The sequence below is a fragment of the Hypomesus nipponensis genome, chromosome 6 (genome assembly GCF_054491055.1).
Source record: "Hypomesus nipponensis isolate SF chromosome 6, ASM5449105v1, whole genome shotgun sequence".
NCBI lineage: Eukaryota > Metazoa > Chordata > Actinopteri > Osmeriformes > Osmeridae > Hypomesus > Hypomesus nipponensis.
This window is the reverse complement of record NC_140366.1, coordinates 4,709,635-4,725,534: the sequence shown is the minus strand read 5'-3', so window position 1 is coordinate 4,725,534 and position 15,900 is coordinate 4,709,635. Positions and strand designations below refer to the sequence as shown.

Here is a 15,900-nt window from a genome sequence, read left to right as displayed (position 1 = left end):
CTCAGGCTTTGGCCTCAAGACTGGAGAAACCAATTTAAATGTAAATGGGTGTTAGCCTCCAAAACTTACCGCTGCCTTTTGTATGGCAGCTTGAACTTGGCTTGTTTGGATTCTAAAACTAAAATTGCCCCACTGTCATCCCCTCTGAATCTACATTAACAGTCAAACTACAGTGCTTTCCTTGCTAAACAAAATAAATATACATATAGGTTCATATGTTATTTAAATAAATACTATATGTATATAGATGTCTATATATATGTTCTAACTCAAATGAACCCCAACTGTACAACTAACCCTCTTCTATACACTCCCAGAGGCCTCAGAATGCACCAGGCGGGGCCTGGGTATGACCGTGCTACAACCCTCTTAGAGACAGTGGGACATGGGGAGCCACAGCACCAGCAGGCGGAAGTGTCTACCTTGCTGCATGAGAGCCCCAACACCAAACCAGAAACTATTAAGGAGTGTGAAATTGTTTTCCACCACGTCTGAGTCCGGGTTGCATGGATGCGGGTTGTACCATTCGTAGGGGCTAAACCTGAGACGAGAGAGAAGAAAACAAACAAACAAAAAACACAGGCGCAGGTCAATTAATGGGACGGATAAAAAATATGTATATCTTTCACACAAGACAATGTGTCTGGCTGTGTGTAGGGAGGTGATAAAAGCATCCAGAATAATTTGTGGAAAGGTTACGGAGGGAAACAAAAGCAATATAACGCTGTTTGATTCCCCCCCTCCCTCTCAACGCCCCCCCCCCCCCCCCTCCCACCCCCACAACCACCCCTAGGCTTGTACTCTTCACGGTGAGCAAAACAAATCATTCACCTTGTCCAGATCAACATATTGACATATTCAAATGATTCCAGTTTATTGTGAGGGAGGCGATCGATGGAGTGAAATAACGCTGTCCTCTGTGATAACATCTCCGGCTGTGATAATATTTTAAAGTCCGCTGTGATTCATCGACTGCTGCTCCTATTGGTTGCCATAACGGAGAGATCCCTACTGCCTCCTAGTCACCCCTCCACCTGAACCCAACCCAACTATTCCACCCTACACACCTCCAAACCTTCCATTTATTCTCTTCCTTCCCCACAGCCTTTCCTTTCTCCTCCTACCCCTTACCTTTCCTTGTCCCCATAATTCCCTTGCTACCTACCTCTCTGTCTCTTCAAGCCAACCTGGGGATTTCTCTCATTTATTATCCTAAGCGAAGGTGGCACAGCCTTATTGTGTTAGCATTTAGCATCAGGAGCTGATTGAGTTTGTGCTGAAGTGGATGAGGGCAGCAGTGACACCGTACCAAGGTGGGGGGGACTGGGAAATGTTGTCTGGTGTCAACAGGCTGCACTCACACATTGAATGTAAATAGATCAGCATAAGATGTTGTTCAGGCTCATAAAACAGACTGTTATAACACAGCTGTGGCGACACCCATGGGGTTCCAAGAAGAAGACTCAAAACGTCACAAATCGATTCCTTAAAAGGTTACTTTCTTTCCCCATATGTGTCTTGCACAAATAATGCATTTTATCTGTGTGTGGTTGGGGGTTGTTTTTCCTATCATCATAACACCATTCTTAATTAAGGTTCTCCATTACTAGCAGTAAAGGAGTGTGAATCGGTGGATTTCAAGCGCACATTCGTATTGTGTTGCCTCCACGGCTGCTCTTCCTGGTACAAATCCCTGTGGGGACCATCTTGGAGGACATGGCAGTCATGACACACCGTTAGTCTTCCTGTCAGCCCTATGTGGCCGCCCTGATTTGCTGGAATGTCAATAAGCTCGGTCTCCTTGGAGCTGCTGGACACTGTTGCTACACAATGTGCCTGTGTAGCACCTCTGTGTGGAATGCAGTGTGTGCGTGTGTGGGTGTGTGCCAACTACGGCATTCATGAATGCATGTATGTGTGGAGTCGGTGTGTTTGTGTAAATCATTCAGTATATATGTAAGTGAACCTGTGTAAGAAAGGGAGGGAAAGAGAAAGGCAGAAAGAGACTAGAGGAAGAGAAGAAAAACCCTTTTTTTCTCACTAATGTGACATACATACACAAATGCAGGGAGCAGCAAAGACAGAGGACAGATAGGATGGAAGAAGAAAGAGAAAGACACAAAGAAAGACAAAGCGAGAGAGAGAAAGAAATCCACCGTGTGACCTATTGGCTATGTCCATCTGGGTCATGCTTCGTACACTGATCACCAGGAAGACTATGTGCAGCACGCCAGGGTAAGGTCACCCCCTCACACAGAACACAAGGGCCATGTCAGACAGCACACAGAATAATAACAAGATTCCTCCTCCTTTCCTCACTCTGTCCTCATCTTTCCCTCCCATTTTCTGCCACAATGGCAAACAGACTCCCTCCGCTGTTCACTAGATTCAATTACTGTGGCGGCCTTTATAGATTTGTTTCTTTGCTTCTCCCAGAGCATCTAAGGAGACATGGGGCTAAAGGGAAAGTCATAGGGACGAGGAGATGGCCTCATCCACTATGTACATGTCCTCATGGTGCCAACACACATTCTACAAACATGTAGCTATAAACATTTATATATATCTCCCCATCACCTTGGATCCTTTCCTTATATAAAACCGCCTAAAGAGGTTACATGAGCATGTCGTCGATGTGGAAGTTGGAAATCTTGAGGTGAATGGACATGTTTGCTCTGGTTGATGAAACACTTTTGAGTGGCTTTGTTCCAAGAACAAGCACACACAAAACAAAAGATCAATTCACAGAGTGCAAAAATGAGATGTTCAGCAGATGAAAAAACGGAAAAGGGGTGTTTTTTTGGGAGTGTTGAAAACGGGGGTGGTGTGGGTGGTGTGGGGTTGGGTTGGGAGAAGGGGAGGGGGCTCTGTATTTCTGGCAGTGCTTACAATACTGCCTCCTGTGGAACACATTTTTTATAGATCAGAACCAAAATGTACACTGAAATGTACTACGCCAAATGCTGAAGCTCGACAATCGAATGAATCCAATGAAGCTAATTAAGGAATGAGGAAGAGATGAATGTGGTGAAGAAAATCTGTGGAAACCTGTGAATAATGTTTTTCCATCAAACAAAAACTGCTTTTCAAGAAGAAATTTTCAATTGAAAAATGTTTAGCTGTTTGTATAGTTTAGAGGACTGTTCCATAAGGCTTCTACGAGTGTGTACAGCAACATATTGTAAATGCTGTGGCTTACTAAAACATACAAGACTAATTCAATGTGTCTTGAAATGAACAACAAATGGGCATATTCTGATCTAACTTAGGTTACAGTTGCTGCTTCTCTTGCAAGTGATCGTATTGCCGGTAACATCAGCGAAAGGTGCATCAACAACAAAACCCTCAGGCTTCAACCAAAGGCGGTTGCCGTAAGAGAGCTCAGAGGTTAACTTAACACCTTTCTGCATTGAACATGCGTACAAGCTATCATGAGCGGCAGTGCTTTACTTACCAAGCCTAAGTATACCCTATGTAACAGCTGCAGAGGGAGTACACTAAAACAAGTCTCTGCAAATGTGCTGGCCAACAAAGGTAATTGGTCAACATGGGGTTTCCAGAAATTGTGTTATATATGGCACCTATAAAAGTAAACCCAGCAACATACAATGTCCAAGGTTCACTCAGAGATGGAAAAAGGCTATGCAGACAGGCCATGCAGACAGGGTCCTTCTTGCCTGAGGCTAACTAAAGCTGTCAACACTATAATACTCCAGCTGAGGGCAGTCTTAAAGTAGCTTTCGGGGCATGTTTCTTACACTGTCTTAATCTGACCACATTCAAACTCTGTCAGAGCTTTCCAGAAGGCAAACTAGCTTGTTTCTCAGTTTCACACACTGGCGCTCTGGGGACAAATTCCGCTGTCTGTTTGTGTAAGCAGGGAGAGAGGGAGGGAGGAAGATGGGGGGGAGAGAGGGAGGAAAGGAGAAGGAGAGGGACAGTGCGTGGGCAGGGCAGGGTGAAGGAGGGAAGGAAGTGCGTGTTACCTGGCAATGACAAACAGCACACAACTGACACCCAAGCAAGCCAGCAGAATATACATCCAGATATCGGGCGAGAGAGGGTTGAGGAAGGAGAACACCCCAGGGTTGGTTCCGTTGGGCTTGCGGTAGAGAATACTTATCCCCAGTGTCATGAAGGGCTTGGAGAAGTCAATGACCTTCTCGCGCACATAGGTGATGGCCAGGGGAGCAACTGCCAGGTCGGCTTTCTGCACAGAAAAAGAGAAAGCAGGGAAAGGTCCACCAATCAGTGGCCAGGGGAAAAACATTACAACAAATCAAAATAAGATCTGGTATCTGTCAACAGCTGGAGCTGGCCAATGACAGATGGTGAAGGATCGCATGATAAGCGAGTCGCCAAGCGCATTCATTCTGCTGAGAATGAGAGTTAAGAATATTTGGGTGTTTTTGAGGAAATGATTCTCCCAATCCGTTTTAGCTGTGTCACTTGCGAAGTGGGTTTGATCCAAGAATGACTCTGCCCACTAATCGATTGTTCCAACATGGTGGGGGTTTAAATGAGCAAAGGGTGTGTGTGTTCCTGGTGTGTCTGCTGGTTGTGTATGTATGTGAGTGTGTGTGTGTGCGCGTGCAATCCTCTAGTGTGTGCATGGAGCTAACTCACGTGGTCAATGAGCTCGCGCACCATACCGCTCCACTGCCCGGTGCTCTCCTCCAGGGCGCCGTACTTGCCATCCTCCACCAGTCGCACCTCGTAACGGAAGCCCAGGATGTTGGACAGCTCCCGCAGCAGGTCAATGCAGTAGCCCTCGAATCGGTCGTTCCCGTAGAGAGGCTTGTCCGACTTCTTGAACATCACGTACGGCTCCTCCTGAAGAGTGTAAGGACACGTGGGGAGGAAGGGAGGGAAGGAGGGGGAGAGGGGGGGAGGGATGCAGAGGGAGGGAAGGAGGGAGAGAAAGAGAGGGAGATAGGAGACGGAGATGGAGAAAGGGAGAGGGCAGTTGGAGAGGGGAGAAAGAGAGGGAGACAGAGCGGTGAAGGAGAGGGAGGGAGAGAGAGGGGGAGGGAGAGAGGGGGAAGCAGACAGAAACAGGGGGAGGGGGGAGGGAGAGAGGGGAGGGGGAAGGAGAGGGAGGAGGGAGAAGGGGAGGAGGGAAAGATGAGGGAAGGGAGGGATGGAGAGGACGGGAAGGAGGGAGGGAGGGAGGGAGAGAAGGAGAGAGAAAGGGAGGGAAAGGAAAAGAAAAGGGAGGGAGGAAGAGAGAGACATTGATCGATTTAGAGGGTGAGCAAGTAGGTGTGGAATTAACGAGAGAGAAAAAGAGAGAGGTGAGTAAAAGGAGTGAGAGAATAACAGGATACACGGGAGATAGTTGTCAAGAGAAAGGAAAAAGCTGGAAGGCTTAGGAAAAGAAACATTGTGTTGTCTTGGCTAGTGTCGAAATTGCTCTACTGTTCCTTTAAAAGTATGTGTGTGTATGTGTGTGTAGTACCAGTATGGTGGAAACGCGCAGGGATTTGTTAGCCAGAGAGTCGGTGATGTTGCTTGTCTTGCTCTTGTGTTTCTCTGTCATGTTCAGACCACTGGGGGGGTCCCAGGTTCCAATCTGTTAGAAAAAAAACAGGCGTGTGGTCCTTACTCAGTCGTGCTGCACACAGCTGTGGTGGCAAAAACACATGCCTACTAGACAACCACACACACACAAACACACACAAACGTACACACACTTGTCCTTGGACACCCTCCTTAATACTCATGTTCAGCACATACACATTTTTTTTTAACTTTTGGAGTCAAAATAATATCAATTCTATTCTTTTCTATTCTGATATTTGAATTAAACCTCTAAACGTTGACCCTAACCTCAAACTAAAAACCTCAAACCTCAACCATAAACCTAATCCTTTACAGATGTAGGGCTGTTTTGGTAGATCTGAATAATCTGAACACCTTTGTCCCTCATCACTCAGACATTCGTCTGGAACAGTAGTTAATTTGCACCTGCAGAACTATAAACTCAAGCCTCTCCGGCCTTACACCTAAATCCGACCCCTTAACTAAATTCTAAACAAATTCTCATACCTAAAATAATGTTACACATTGTTATTACACATACAACACTCAAATACACACCTTTTCCAGTCCGTCCTCCTTTAGGCTAATCACATCGAGGTCAAAGTCTGTCCTTAATCCATTGGTCTTGTTGAAGAGAATGCGTCCAGTTAGACCGTCCCAATGAGCCTGCGATACAGAGCCCACACACACACACACACCCCTCCATTACTCACCAACACAACAAGAACACAAACCCCCCAAAAACACACAAAGTTGGAACACTCAAAGGATGTATCATTCAATTAGTCATATACCATCTTATACCCTTTCAAGCGTACATCAAAACTCCACTCTCTCTCTCTCTCTCTCTCTCTCTCTCTCTCTCTCTCTCTCTCTCTCTCTCTCTCTCTCTCTCTCTCTCTTCTCTCTGCACTGTCTCAATTTAAACACTGCACAGAACAATGGAGAAAAGGCTTTGACAGATAAGAGTTCATTACACTAGAAGTTTACTGCGTTTCAAGTCTCACTTCAAAGCAAAAAGGTGGATGAGTCGGGAGGAGCGAAGGATGAGAGGGAGACAGGCGGGGAGCACGAATTGAGGACTAGGGGAAGGGTGGGGATAGTCAGTACAATGTCTCATTCCGCAAATTACCTCCAACGATACATCCATCTACACAATGAAAGCAGCAGCAGCTACAAAGCTAAATCAATGCCCCCCTAACAAGCAGAGTGAGAAGGAGGGGGGGGGGGGATACACAGAGCCTTTGATATACCGGTCGTTGGATGGATAGCTAGATAGAAAGATAGATTGCCCCATGCGAGACCCATGTGTAGAAATGCACAAACGTGTGCGCAACACTGCACATCAAACAACCCGGACGCACATAAACACACACGTAAACCACAGGGGAAAACAAAAGACAGTAAAATAGCAAAAGAAAGAAAGAAATACAATTGTGTGGGGCCGAGACAGCTGTGGGTGGACACTAGGTGTGGTCTGCTGAGTCATGACCCCTGGAGGTCGATCAGGATCACGCTGGCGGTTCGGAGGAGAAGGAGGGCCGGGAGAGGAGGGGACTGTCACGGCGTTGGCGTACCTCCTTGATGAGGCTGATGAAGCGCCCCCCGAAGCGCCAGGGTTTGTGGCGGTTGCACTGCAGCGAGCTCACAGTGATCTGCTGCGCCTGCTGCACTGCCACGGCGACCACGTGCACGGCGTCGTACATCAGCGCTGCGTCCGTCTGTTGTGGAGGGGAGAGAGTTTTATTTATTTCTTGTTCTGCAATCTTTTATGGAAGGGACCTGACTTTAATTAGGTTTCTGTTATACGTTTGTCGATAAAGAGTAGGGTCGTTATCTGTGGCTTAATTTTTAAATCAAAGGTAAAAAGCACTACCATTAATTACTTTAAGTGTGTTACAAGAAAAACACTTAATTGTACTGAATTAAATTGTTATGACATCAAGGAGGAGTTGGATGACTGTATGAATGTTAGCACAGACCAGCCCTGTCATAACATTGCCATTAGCTATGAAGTACGATTATGACATTGTGTTGGACGTCAAATACTGAGCCAAATCATAAGCATTCACGATTCTTCAATGGCAAAGCTGAACTGTCTGATCCTCCCTCCAATCCTCCAATCATGGTGGAGATGATCAGAGAGCGGAGAAATAAAGAAGAACCGGCCAATGACACCGCGGGCGCCGTCTGTGCCAATAAGAGAGCCTCCTTGAACGTAGCCTCGGCTAGCCTGGGATCTGGCCAGCCAGCCTGTCACCATGGAGACTAATGGCCCCTGATGGTGTCCCTGCTCCCTGGAGCGAGAGGGCAGAGCGGGCACCAGTGCAGATGGCACATAGGCAGCACTGCCAGTCACAACCAGAATCACACATTAAATACATGCCTTGACTCTACACCTGCTACATAATCTGTAAGACAATGTTCAGTTCAAAGTTGTTTTGAAGTTGTTTTGGTGTTCTGTTCCAATGACATCACCATCATGTGCGGTGTTGTTGTTGTTTGATTGTCATATGAGTGTGTGGAGTGTGGAAATTACTGACTGACAGACACAACCATACACACAGATGGATTGCAGACACACACTCACACACAAACACACACACACATACACACTTCAAGGTTCTTCTGCCCTTTTTGATACCATCCATGAAGAAAATAGGAGTTCCAACACTCTGACATCTCCCTGTACAGTGGAGAAAAGAAGGAAGAGAGACAGGGGGACGGGAGACAGAGGGAGAGATGGAAAGACACACAGTCGTCGTTTCTGCCACTCCTGTATCACTGTGAGGCCACTTCAAAGTGTATGACGGTTATGCAATGTTTTGTGTTTGTGTGTGTGTATTAGGGACTGAGAGAAAAAGAAAGAACGACTACAGAGGAAGAGAGGCAGAGAGATCAAAAAGGAGACAGATAGAGACGACGTGAGTCCCGAGACGCAGGATTTCGGGGGCCACAAAATAAAAGAAACACACACAGACAGACGGCTCCCAAAGCTCCCGTTTCATGTCAGACTTTGAATTGCATCAGAGTAGCGGCGCGCCCACAAACCGCTGCCTCCACATCAAGTCGGTGCGCAACGACGGAGACACAGGGAGAGGTGAGGGTGAAGGGTGAGGGGTGTGGGAGGGGGGGGGCGGTGCTCACAAAAAATGATGGCTCACAGCTCTGGCAGATTGCATTCAATTTAAAAACAATCCAGGACCAATCGTGATATTTATTACCGAGAAGGGAGTCGGGCCTGGAGGACGTTTTAAGTGCCCTGAGTGAAACCGATCCCGGGCCACAGCGGAGGGGCGGGGAGGGCAGACATTATGGAGGGGGGAGTGGGAGCTTTCACAAGGCTACACCTAAGACTTTATATAAATCTGAGCATGCACACACACTTGGCAACCGGCAAGGGTGTCTAGATACTAGACTCGCACATACAAACACACATACGCAAACACGCATGTAATGCATACTCAGAAAAACAAGTCCCTCTCCACCCCCTGTGCCTGTTCCACCCCCTGTTCCCTCAACTCAAACCCTGATGTTGCCTGAATTAAACCCATGTCCATATTTAGCTCACCATTTTTTACACTGCCCAGGACAGTTACCCCTAAGCTCACGGTGCCAGAAACAGGCAGCGAAGAAAACAGGAAGCTCTAATGTCTTTACTGTGACGCTCTGTCACGGTCACCCCACCCCGGGGCTGCATACTGCTGGTTTTGACTGATGTTCCTGTTCATGGCAATATCTCACAGGCTCGCCCACAGGATAGCACTTCCACTTACAGGGCCAATAGGGATGCAATTAGTTAGATGGCTGAAGCTAGATGTTGGAGATGGTGAAGATCAGTCTGGGCATTTTAGACGACTGTGTTAGGATGGGTTTATGTGTCTCTGCTGCAATGCCCATATTTGGGAACTTCCTCTGGATTTTTTATGTATGTGTTCTGAGGGCATTCCTGCATAATTTGGACAGAAATATTTAAGAGTAACAGGAAATGTAAGGAAGAGAGAGGGGGGGACATGGCCCAGGCTGGATTCGAACCCAAGCCCAAGGCTTGTGTGATTGGGGAAAAAGATGAGGGGTTGTGGCAGTGAAAGACTGGCCTGCATTTGGTTGGCTTCTGTCTCTCCGTCTCTGTTTCCATCTTTTCCTTTTCTCTCTTGAACGAGTGATAAGAGTCCCGGTAAATACCCTGGCTAATTTCTTTGTCTTTTCTCCTTTTGTCTTTTAAACTTCTTTTGTTATTTAAGTTTTTTTCTTGTTATTCCGTTCGGTCTTTCCATTTAAGCAAGTTCTGGATAACGGAAACCTAATTAAAGTATCACATAAAAGTATGTGATATCACATCGCAAACATAATGTTTAGTCTTCCCATTGTCTGTAAGTGTCCTTCTTTGTCTCGCTCGGTCTTTTTCACTCACACACAGCAAAGTTGTGACTGACATTTGTCTTAGCTGTGCCATTTCCTCATTTAGAACGGGTGAACAACAAATCCACTGAGATGCCAAGACTGTATGTATTCATATGTTCTCATGAGTGTCTTTGGGCATAAATGTGTGTATGCGCCTGTGTGGGTATTTGTGTGTATCCTGCCCCCTTTACCATATCAGTTTGCTAAACAGCTCTGCACCTCTGCATAATTCCATAATTCCTGTGATAAGACAGCAAACCTCCACCCCCCTAACCGGCCCTCAAATACACACCCATGCACACACACATTTTCCCCCAAGGACAGGAAAGGGGGTGGCTTACATAGCCCATGTGTGTGTGTGTGTGTGTGTGTGTGTTCGTGCGTGCTAGAGAATGAGAATGTGCATGGGTATGCATCTTATGAGATCACTGCTGACCTGAAATTCACCCTCGCACACCAGTCCACGTATCCGAGGAGAAACAAACACACTACACATATACACACACACACGACAGCGAGAAGTCAATGGAACAGCCTTATTAAATAGTCATGAGTTAAAGTCTCTCTACCTCTTGTGTACAGCTCTGAGGGGAATATTTTGGTGAAGCAGGTGTAAGACTTCTTTCCTAAGATTTCAAGTCTTCTCTCGGGGTGTTCATCTAAATACCAACCTTATTATTTTTTTATACATCAAGATGCTTCTTTATGTACTGGAGCCTGTGTAGGGTTATCTTTGGAAACAGGATGTTCGAACAATGATGGATGTGAATTATGGGGCATGTAAGCTGTTTCAGGCCTTTTAGCCAATAACAGAGGAAAGGAGAGGGAGAGAGAAAGTGAAAGAGATATCCTTCCATTGGCCATGTCAGATCGTTTTGGCGGGAAACAGCCTTGGGGTGACAGGAACTCGTTTTCATGCCAGTGATCTCTCACCCCCCCCCCCCCCCCATGCATTTCTTTTCCTTGTTTCTCTTTACAGTGTTGAGGTTTTATGGCTGTGTCAGGCACCACTTATACGGCAGTAAAAGTCGATGATGTTCAAGAATTCTTCATTTGGAAAATGTGGAAGAGGGCCCAAGGGAGAGGTAGAGAAAGAGGCATTACAATTTTGTGAATTTATGGAAAAACTAAAGGGGGAGGGGTGGATGAGAAAAAATCTAAAGATACTTTGTCAGAGGTGAGGCAAGAAAGATCATTAGGGGAAGGATAAAAGTTAGGGCTCAAGGGTGAGAAAGATGCAAAGAAGAAAAAACAGACAGAGAGACAGAGAAAGGAGTGACAGAGGTAGAGGGTGCGGGCAGACAGATGGAGGTAGAGAGTGATAGAGGTAGCAAGGGGTATAGAGAAGGAGAGAGAGACTAGGGAGACAAATGACATTGTGTCCTTGGGCAAGGCACTTCACCCTACTTTCCTACTTGGGGGGAATGTCCCTGTACTTACTGTAAGTCGCTCTGGATAAGAGCGTCTGCTAAATGACTAAATGTAAATGTAAATCCAGACCAAAAAAAAGGGTTCGCGAGTTCCTGCGCCCAGCTATCCAGAATATTCCGGGGATTTTGTGTTGTTGGCAGCACTGCCCACTTCCGAGCTTTTCCCAATTAGTGCCATGCTGCTTGGCCTGTGTCTGATTAAGAGGGCATTTAACAGAACGGCCTCCCTTCCATATTAATTAGCATCCAGCCAGGAGTAGCCAGGGTGAGGTTAGCAGGTGCCCACTCCACTCGTCCACTCCCCCACCTCCTCTGAGGGCCGTTCTGTACTCACTTCTAAAACAAATGAGAGACAGAAAGGGAGTGAAAGAAAAAAGGGACTACAGGAGACGGAAAGTGAGCACTTTAAAACACAGCAAAATGTGAGCAAAATGTACAGTTCTAATTAAACCTCGGGTACCTGCCCTCAGTGGGCAGCCTGTGTGTGTGTGTATGTGTGTATGTGTGCGGGTGTGTTTATTGCGAGAGGGTGACTGCCTACTTGCTTGCCCATGTTTGTGTCTGTGTCTGTTTCCAACCCCAAAGGTATTGCAGCATATCAGCCGATCTCAAGGAAGCCCTAGGCCAGACAAACACTCATGATCAAGCATGACAATGACTGCTCTTGGGTGGTAAGATGAGGAGAGAGGGATGGAGTGAGGGGTGTAGAGAGAGAAGTGGGGGGAGGGGGGGTTATATTCGAATGATGGAGCTGTAGGCTATTTGACTGCAAAATCCATTACAGACCTAATACCCCTGGCATGATGACATGATGACACGATGACCATGGCAACGTCTGAGTGTGTGGGATTTGTATGAGGAGGCGTGCGAGTGTGTCTCCGCGCACCTCGGAAAAGTGAGAAAGATGATGCCAAGCCACTCTGTTTTATACCCTCTCCTACCCCTCCTGCACCCCCACCCCACCCTCCCCCCCTTCCCCCCACACACACACGCTAAGATACCATCACAAGGCTTCGACTGTCTTTGTCTATCTCTCTCTCTGCTCTTCACTCAGCGTCTGCACACTGAGGTTCCGGCCTTGCGTTCATTGCTAATACCGCGGACGCAGTGCCAAGCCCAGCTGGCATTAGGCGTCACGGGGTGCCGGGTGTCTGCTCTCTGCGGTGGCTGCTTTTAAAAGGCTCTCCCCCTGCCAACCGGGATCAGAGAAAGAGAGATCAGAGTGACATAATGGTCGAAAAGAAGCTGTGTGAATCCGATCCTGTTAGCGGGCTCTCCACAGCCTGGATCCGGTGTTCGAGGCGTTTTGTAACGCCACAAGCGCTTGGTGTGGCAGGGGAGAGGAAGGGGAGAGGAGAGGCGCGGAGGGTAAGAGGAGAGGAGATGAGGGGGAGAGGAGAGGAAGAGAGGGGACACGAGGGAAGTGGAGAGGAGGGGAGATCAAAGGAAGGTACAAAAATGGGAGTGGGAGAGAGAAGTGAATTAAAGAAGAGGGACAACATGGGGAAAAGATGAGAGGATGGGGGGAGGGGAGGAAACCAATGCAGAGCCGAGGAGAGAGGCAGAGTGAATGGTTGATTAAATGGATGATGGTAGAGATGACCAAGACCGGGAATGGAAGATGAAGGAGAGATGAGAAGAGAGGAGAGTCACAGAGGGGGGCATAAGAGGGGGGGGGGCAGTGTAATAGAGCGCCAGTTGCCACGACAACCAGAGGGGAGAAAGCGTTGGTTCGCTTCTGTTGCCGTGGCCAAGAGACAGGGATAGGGCACAGTCATGGCAACACAGCTACAGCCAGTGTCTCTCTCCTTGCCCGCCCGAAGATGTCCAGGGTTAGGGAAAGCTATCCCAGAACCCCCGCCCCCCTCCCCCTCCCACCCACCTACTACCACAGCACAGCTGTTACAGCAGCGAACAGGAACTCTTTCTCTTCCTCTCCCTCCTTTCCTCCCTTGCTCTCTTCCTCCAGCTCCCAGCCATGCTTGTCAACGCAAGGATGAGCCCTTTTTCCTCCTGTCTCCTCTCTTTCTCTCTCTCCCTCGTTCTCCCTCCCTCGTTCTCTCTCCCTCCCACCATCTGTGTACACGAAAGGCGGCCACAGCCAGTGTTCCTTGTACACCGGTCTGTAGAGACTACGCACGGTAGTCTCTCCTCTGGAAGATACCAACAGGGGTCGTCTTTACCGTGCTGTGCTGTGTACAATACAAGTGGGAAGGTAGTGTTGCTTTTACCGTTGCTGTAGAAACGCTGTATCCGTTGTCAGACACAGACAGGGAGGGTCATTGTACTGATTGGTCTGCTAGGGGTTTTGGGACCATTAGTCTGGTGAGGTGAATGTATGTGTTGTGCAATGTCGTGACAGCAGTGAGGGATGTTAATGGTGGCCGGCAGGGGTGGGAGAGTACGGCGATGGAATATGTCACCCACAAATTGTTCAGTACACACACATGCCTATACACCCACTGCTGTAAGTTGTGTCTCTACTCTTTTTTGCATTAACACAGGTCCCGCTTAATTCATCCTACCACTGAGAGCCAGAGATATGCTTTGTTTTATGTGCCAGGTTATGGAAGGCAAATTCATTATGGAAGATGAACATAAACCAACACAAGGCCAACAGTGGTGGATGAGCTCCAAGCATTTCTGTCAAGTGACCACAGGCAGCCTCCCTTGTCCTCCTTGTTCTTTCATTCCGTAATTCTCACTATCAATCCTTCACGGTGTGGGGATTGTGTTGCCTCGGCAACCCCCTGCCGCTCAACTGTTGGTGCAGAGGAGCAGCCGCTGGCTTTAACTTTTGGTGAGGAGGCTGAGGGATGGGGGAGGTCAAAGAAGAGGTATTTCGGAGGGTCACATCCAGTGTTGGGTAAGTTACTTCAATTTATTACTAATTACTTCATCCATATTGTATTTAAATTACGTTTGTAATTTAAAAGTAATTTTTGTCTGAAAAGTAATTGAATTACTGAATAAGTAATGTAATGCATTACTTCTTACAATCCCAATAAACCTTGACTGGATAGACAACAGAAAGGAAAGTCTTTCAATAATCAAATACAAGTCAAACTAGGAACAGTTTAGCCTTTTACCTTTTTAAAACAGCCTACTAATACTTAACATTTTAGTAACACGTGTAACCTGTAACCAAATGTAACCTTCCTTCATCTTTAGTTACCAAACAATATGTGCATAACACAAAAGCTTAACTTTAAGTTAAACATGACATCACAGGAATCTACAGTACGCAGCAGTAGCATCTCTTCCTGCAATCTAGTTTGCAATATTTTTTTTAAGATCACCTTCCAACACTGTCTGCACTGGCGATGTAAAATCAAGTTTTGACTGCATAACAGGTGTTGCTGAGGTGTTATCTGTCAATGCCAAAGTATATTCTACGGTGGCCCTGAAGTGCAAATCACACCCCCTAATATGAGTACATCCCCCAAATGAAAACACTCCCCCCCGAATACGAGTTAACTCCGCCCAAATCGGATGACTTGTTCACCTCCCCCCAATACAAAAACAGCTCCCCCAAATGGAAAACGACGTTACATTAACTCTGAACAGAAAGGGTAGGTACTACAGAGTTAATGTAACGTCGTTTTCCATTTGGGGGAGCTGTTTTTGTATTGGGGGGAGGTGAACAAGTCATCCGATTTGGGCGGAGTTAACTCGTATTCGGGGGGGAGTGTTTTCATTTGGGGGATGTACTCATATTAGGGGGTGTGATTTGCACTTCAGGGCCACCGTAATATTCTAGTCTGCAAACTTTCATGGCGATTAAAACCCTTTCTGAATCTGATGAACATGGATCACTGAAAACTGTTCGTCGATGCTGCCTAGTGAGGTGCTTCAGTAGGTTACTTGTGCCACCCGCAGCCGCGTATCGTTTTTTCCCCCCAGGACATAGCTTGCACTCGACATTAATGTCCTTGTTAACCTGTGACAAAAAAGGTAAAGTACTTGGAGTATTTCCATTTGGTAAAACAGCTAGAGCTACTTGCTTCCGCCGAGTCCGAAATCTTCCACTTCAAACCGCTAGAGCCCGCGTTTATACCACAAAAACTCGCGTCTCCCGTGCAACTGCACTACAGCTTACGATTTTAAAGAGGCAGCGTTCACTTTTACCCTGAAACGATACATTTAAATTGTAATTAAATATTGATTTTCACAGAACTGTTTGACTAATTTACAGTAGGTATGTAACGCAAGTACATTACAAGTAACTGAATTAAATTACCTAAAAATGAACAGTAATCCCTTACTTTACTTTTTCAGTGGATAAGTAATGTAATTACAGTTACTTAGTAACGCGTTACACCCAACACTGGTCACATCTCACTACAGTGAAAGTACAGCTTTTAAAAGACTAGAAAATAGGAATAATGTGAAAGACAACTATTTATGAACCACACTTAAAATCACAGCAAAGTCATTAATACAAACTGTACAGACACATTTTCAATGTTCTTTGAATATATCCACAAAAACAAGAGCTCATTGCATTATGCGATAGTCCTCAGCC

General features: G+C 46.6%; 1 protein-coding gene across 2 annotated transcripts in view; it reads right to left on the bottom strand.

Annotated features, from left to right (window-relative positions):
* Window positions 1–15,900, bottom strand: part of LOC146286474 (glutamate receptor ionotropic, kainate 2-like) — a 61,300-nt gene that overhangs the window by 12,094 nt on the left and 33,306 nt on the right. For both annotated transcript variants that reach the window (XM_084700021.1, XM_084700022.1), the window contains exons 7-12: window positions 7,119–7,262; window positions 6,100–6,207; window positions 5,459–5,572; window positions 4,627–4,833; window positions 3,987–4,210; window positions 423–541 (exon numbers count right to left, since the gene is read on the bottom strand). In XM_084700021.1, the coding sequence (XP_084556147.1) occupies window positions 423–541; window positions 3,987–4,210; window positions 4,627–4,833; window positions 5,459–5,572; window positions 6,100–6,207; window positions 7,119–7,262 (916 nt within the window). The remainder of the gene's footprint in view (window positions 1–422; window positions 542–3,986; window positions 4,211–4,626; window positions 4,834–5,458; window positions 5,573–6,099; window positions 6,208–7,118; window positions 7,263–15,900) is intronic.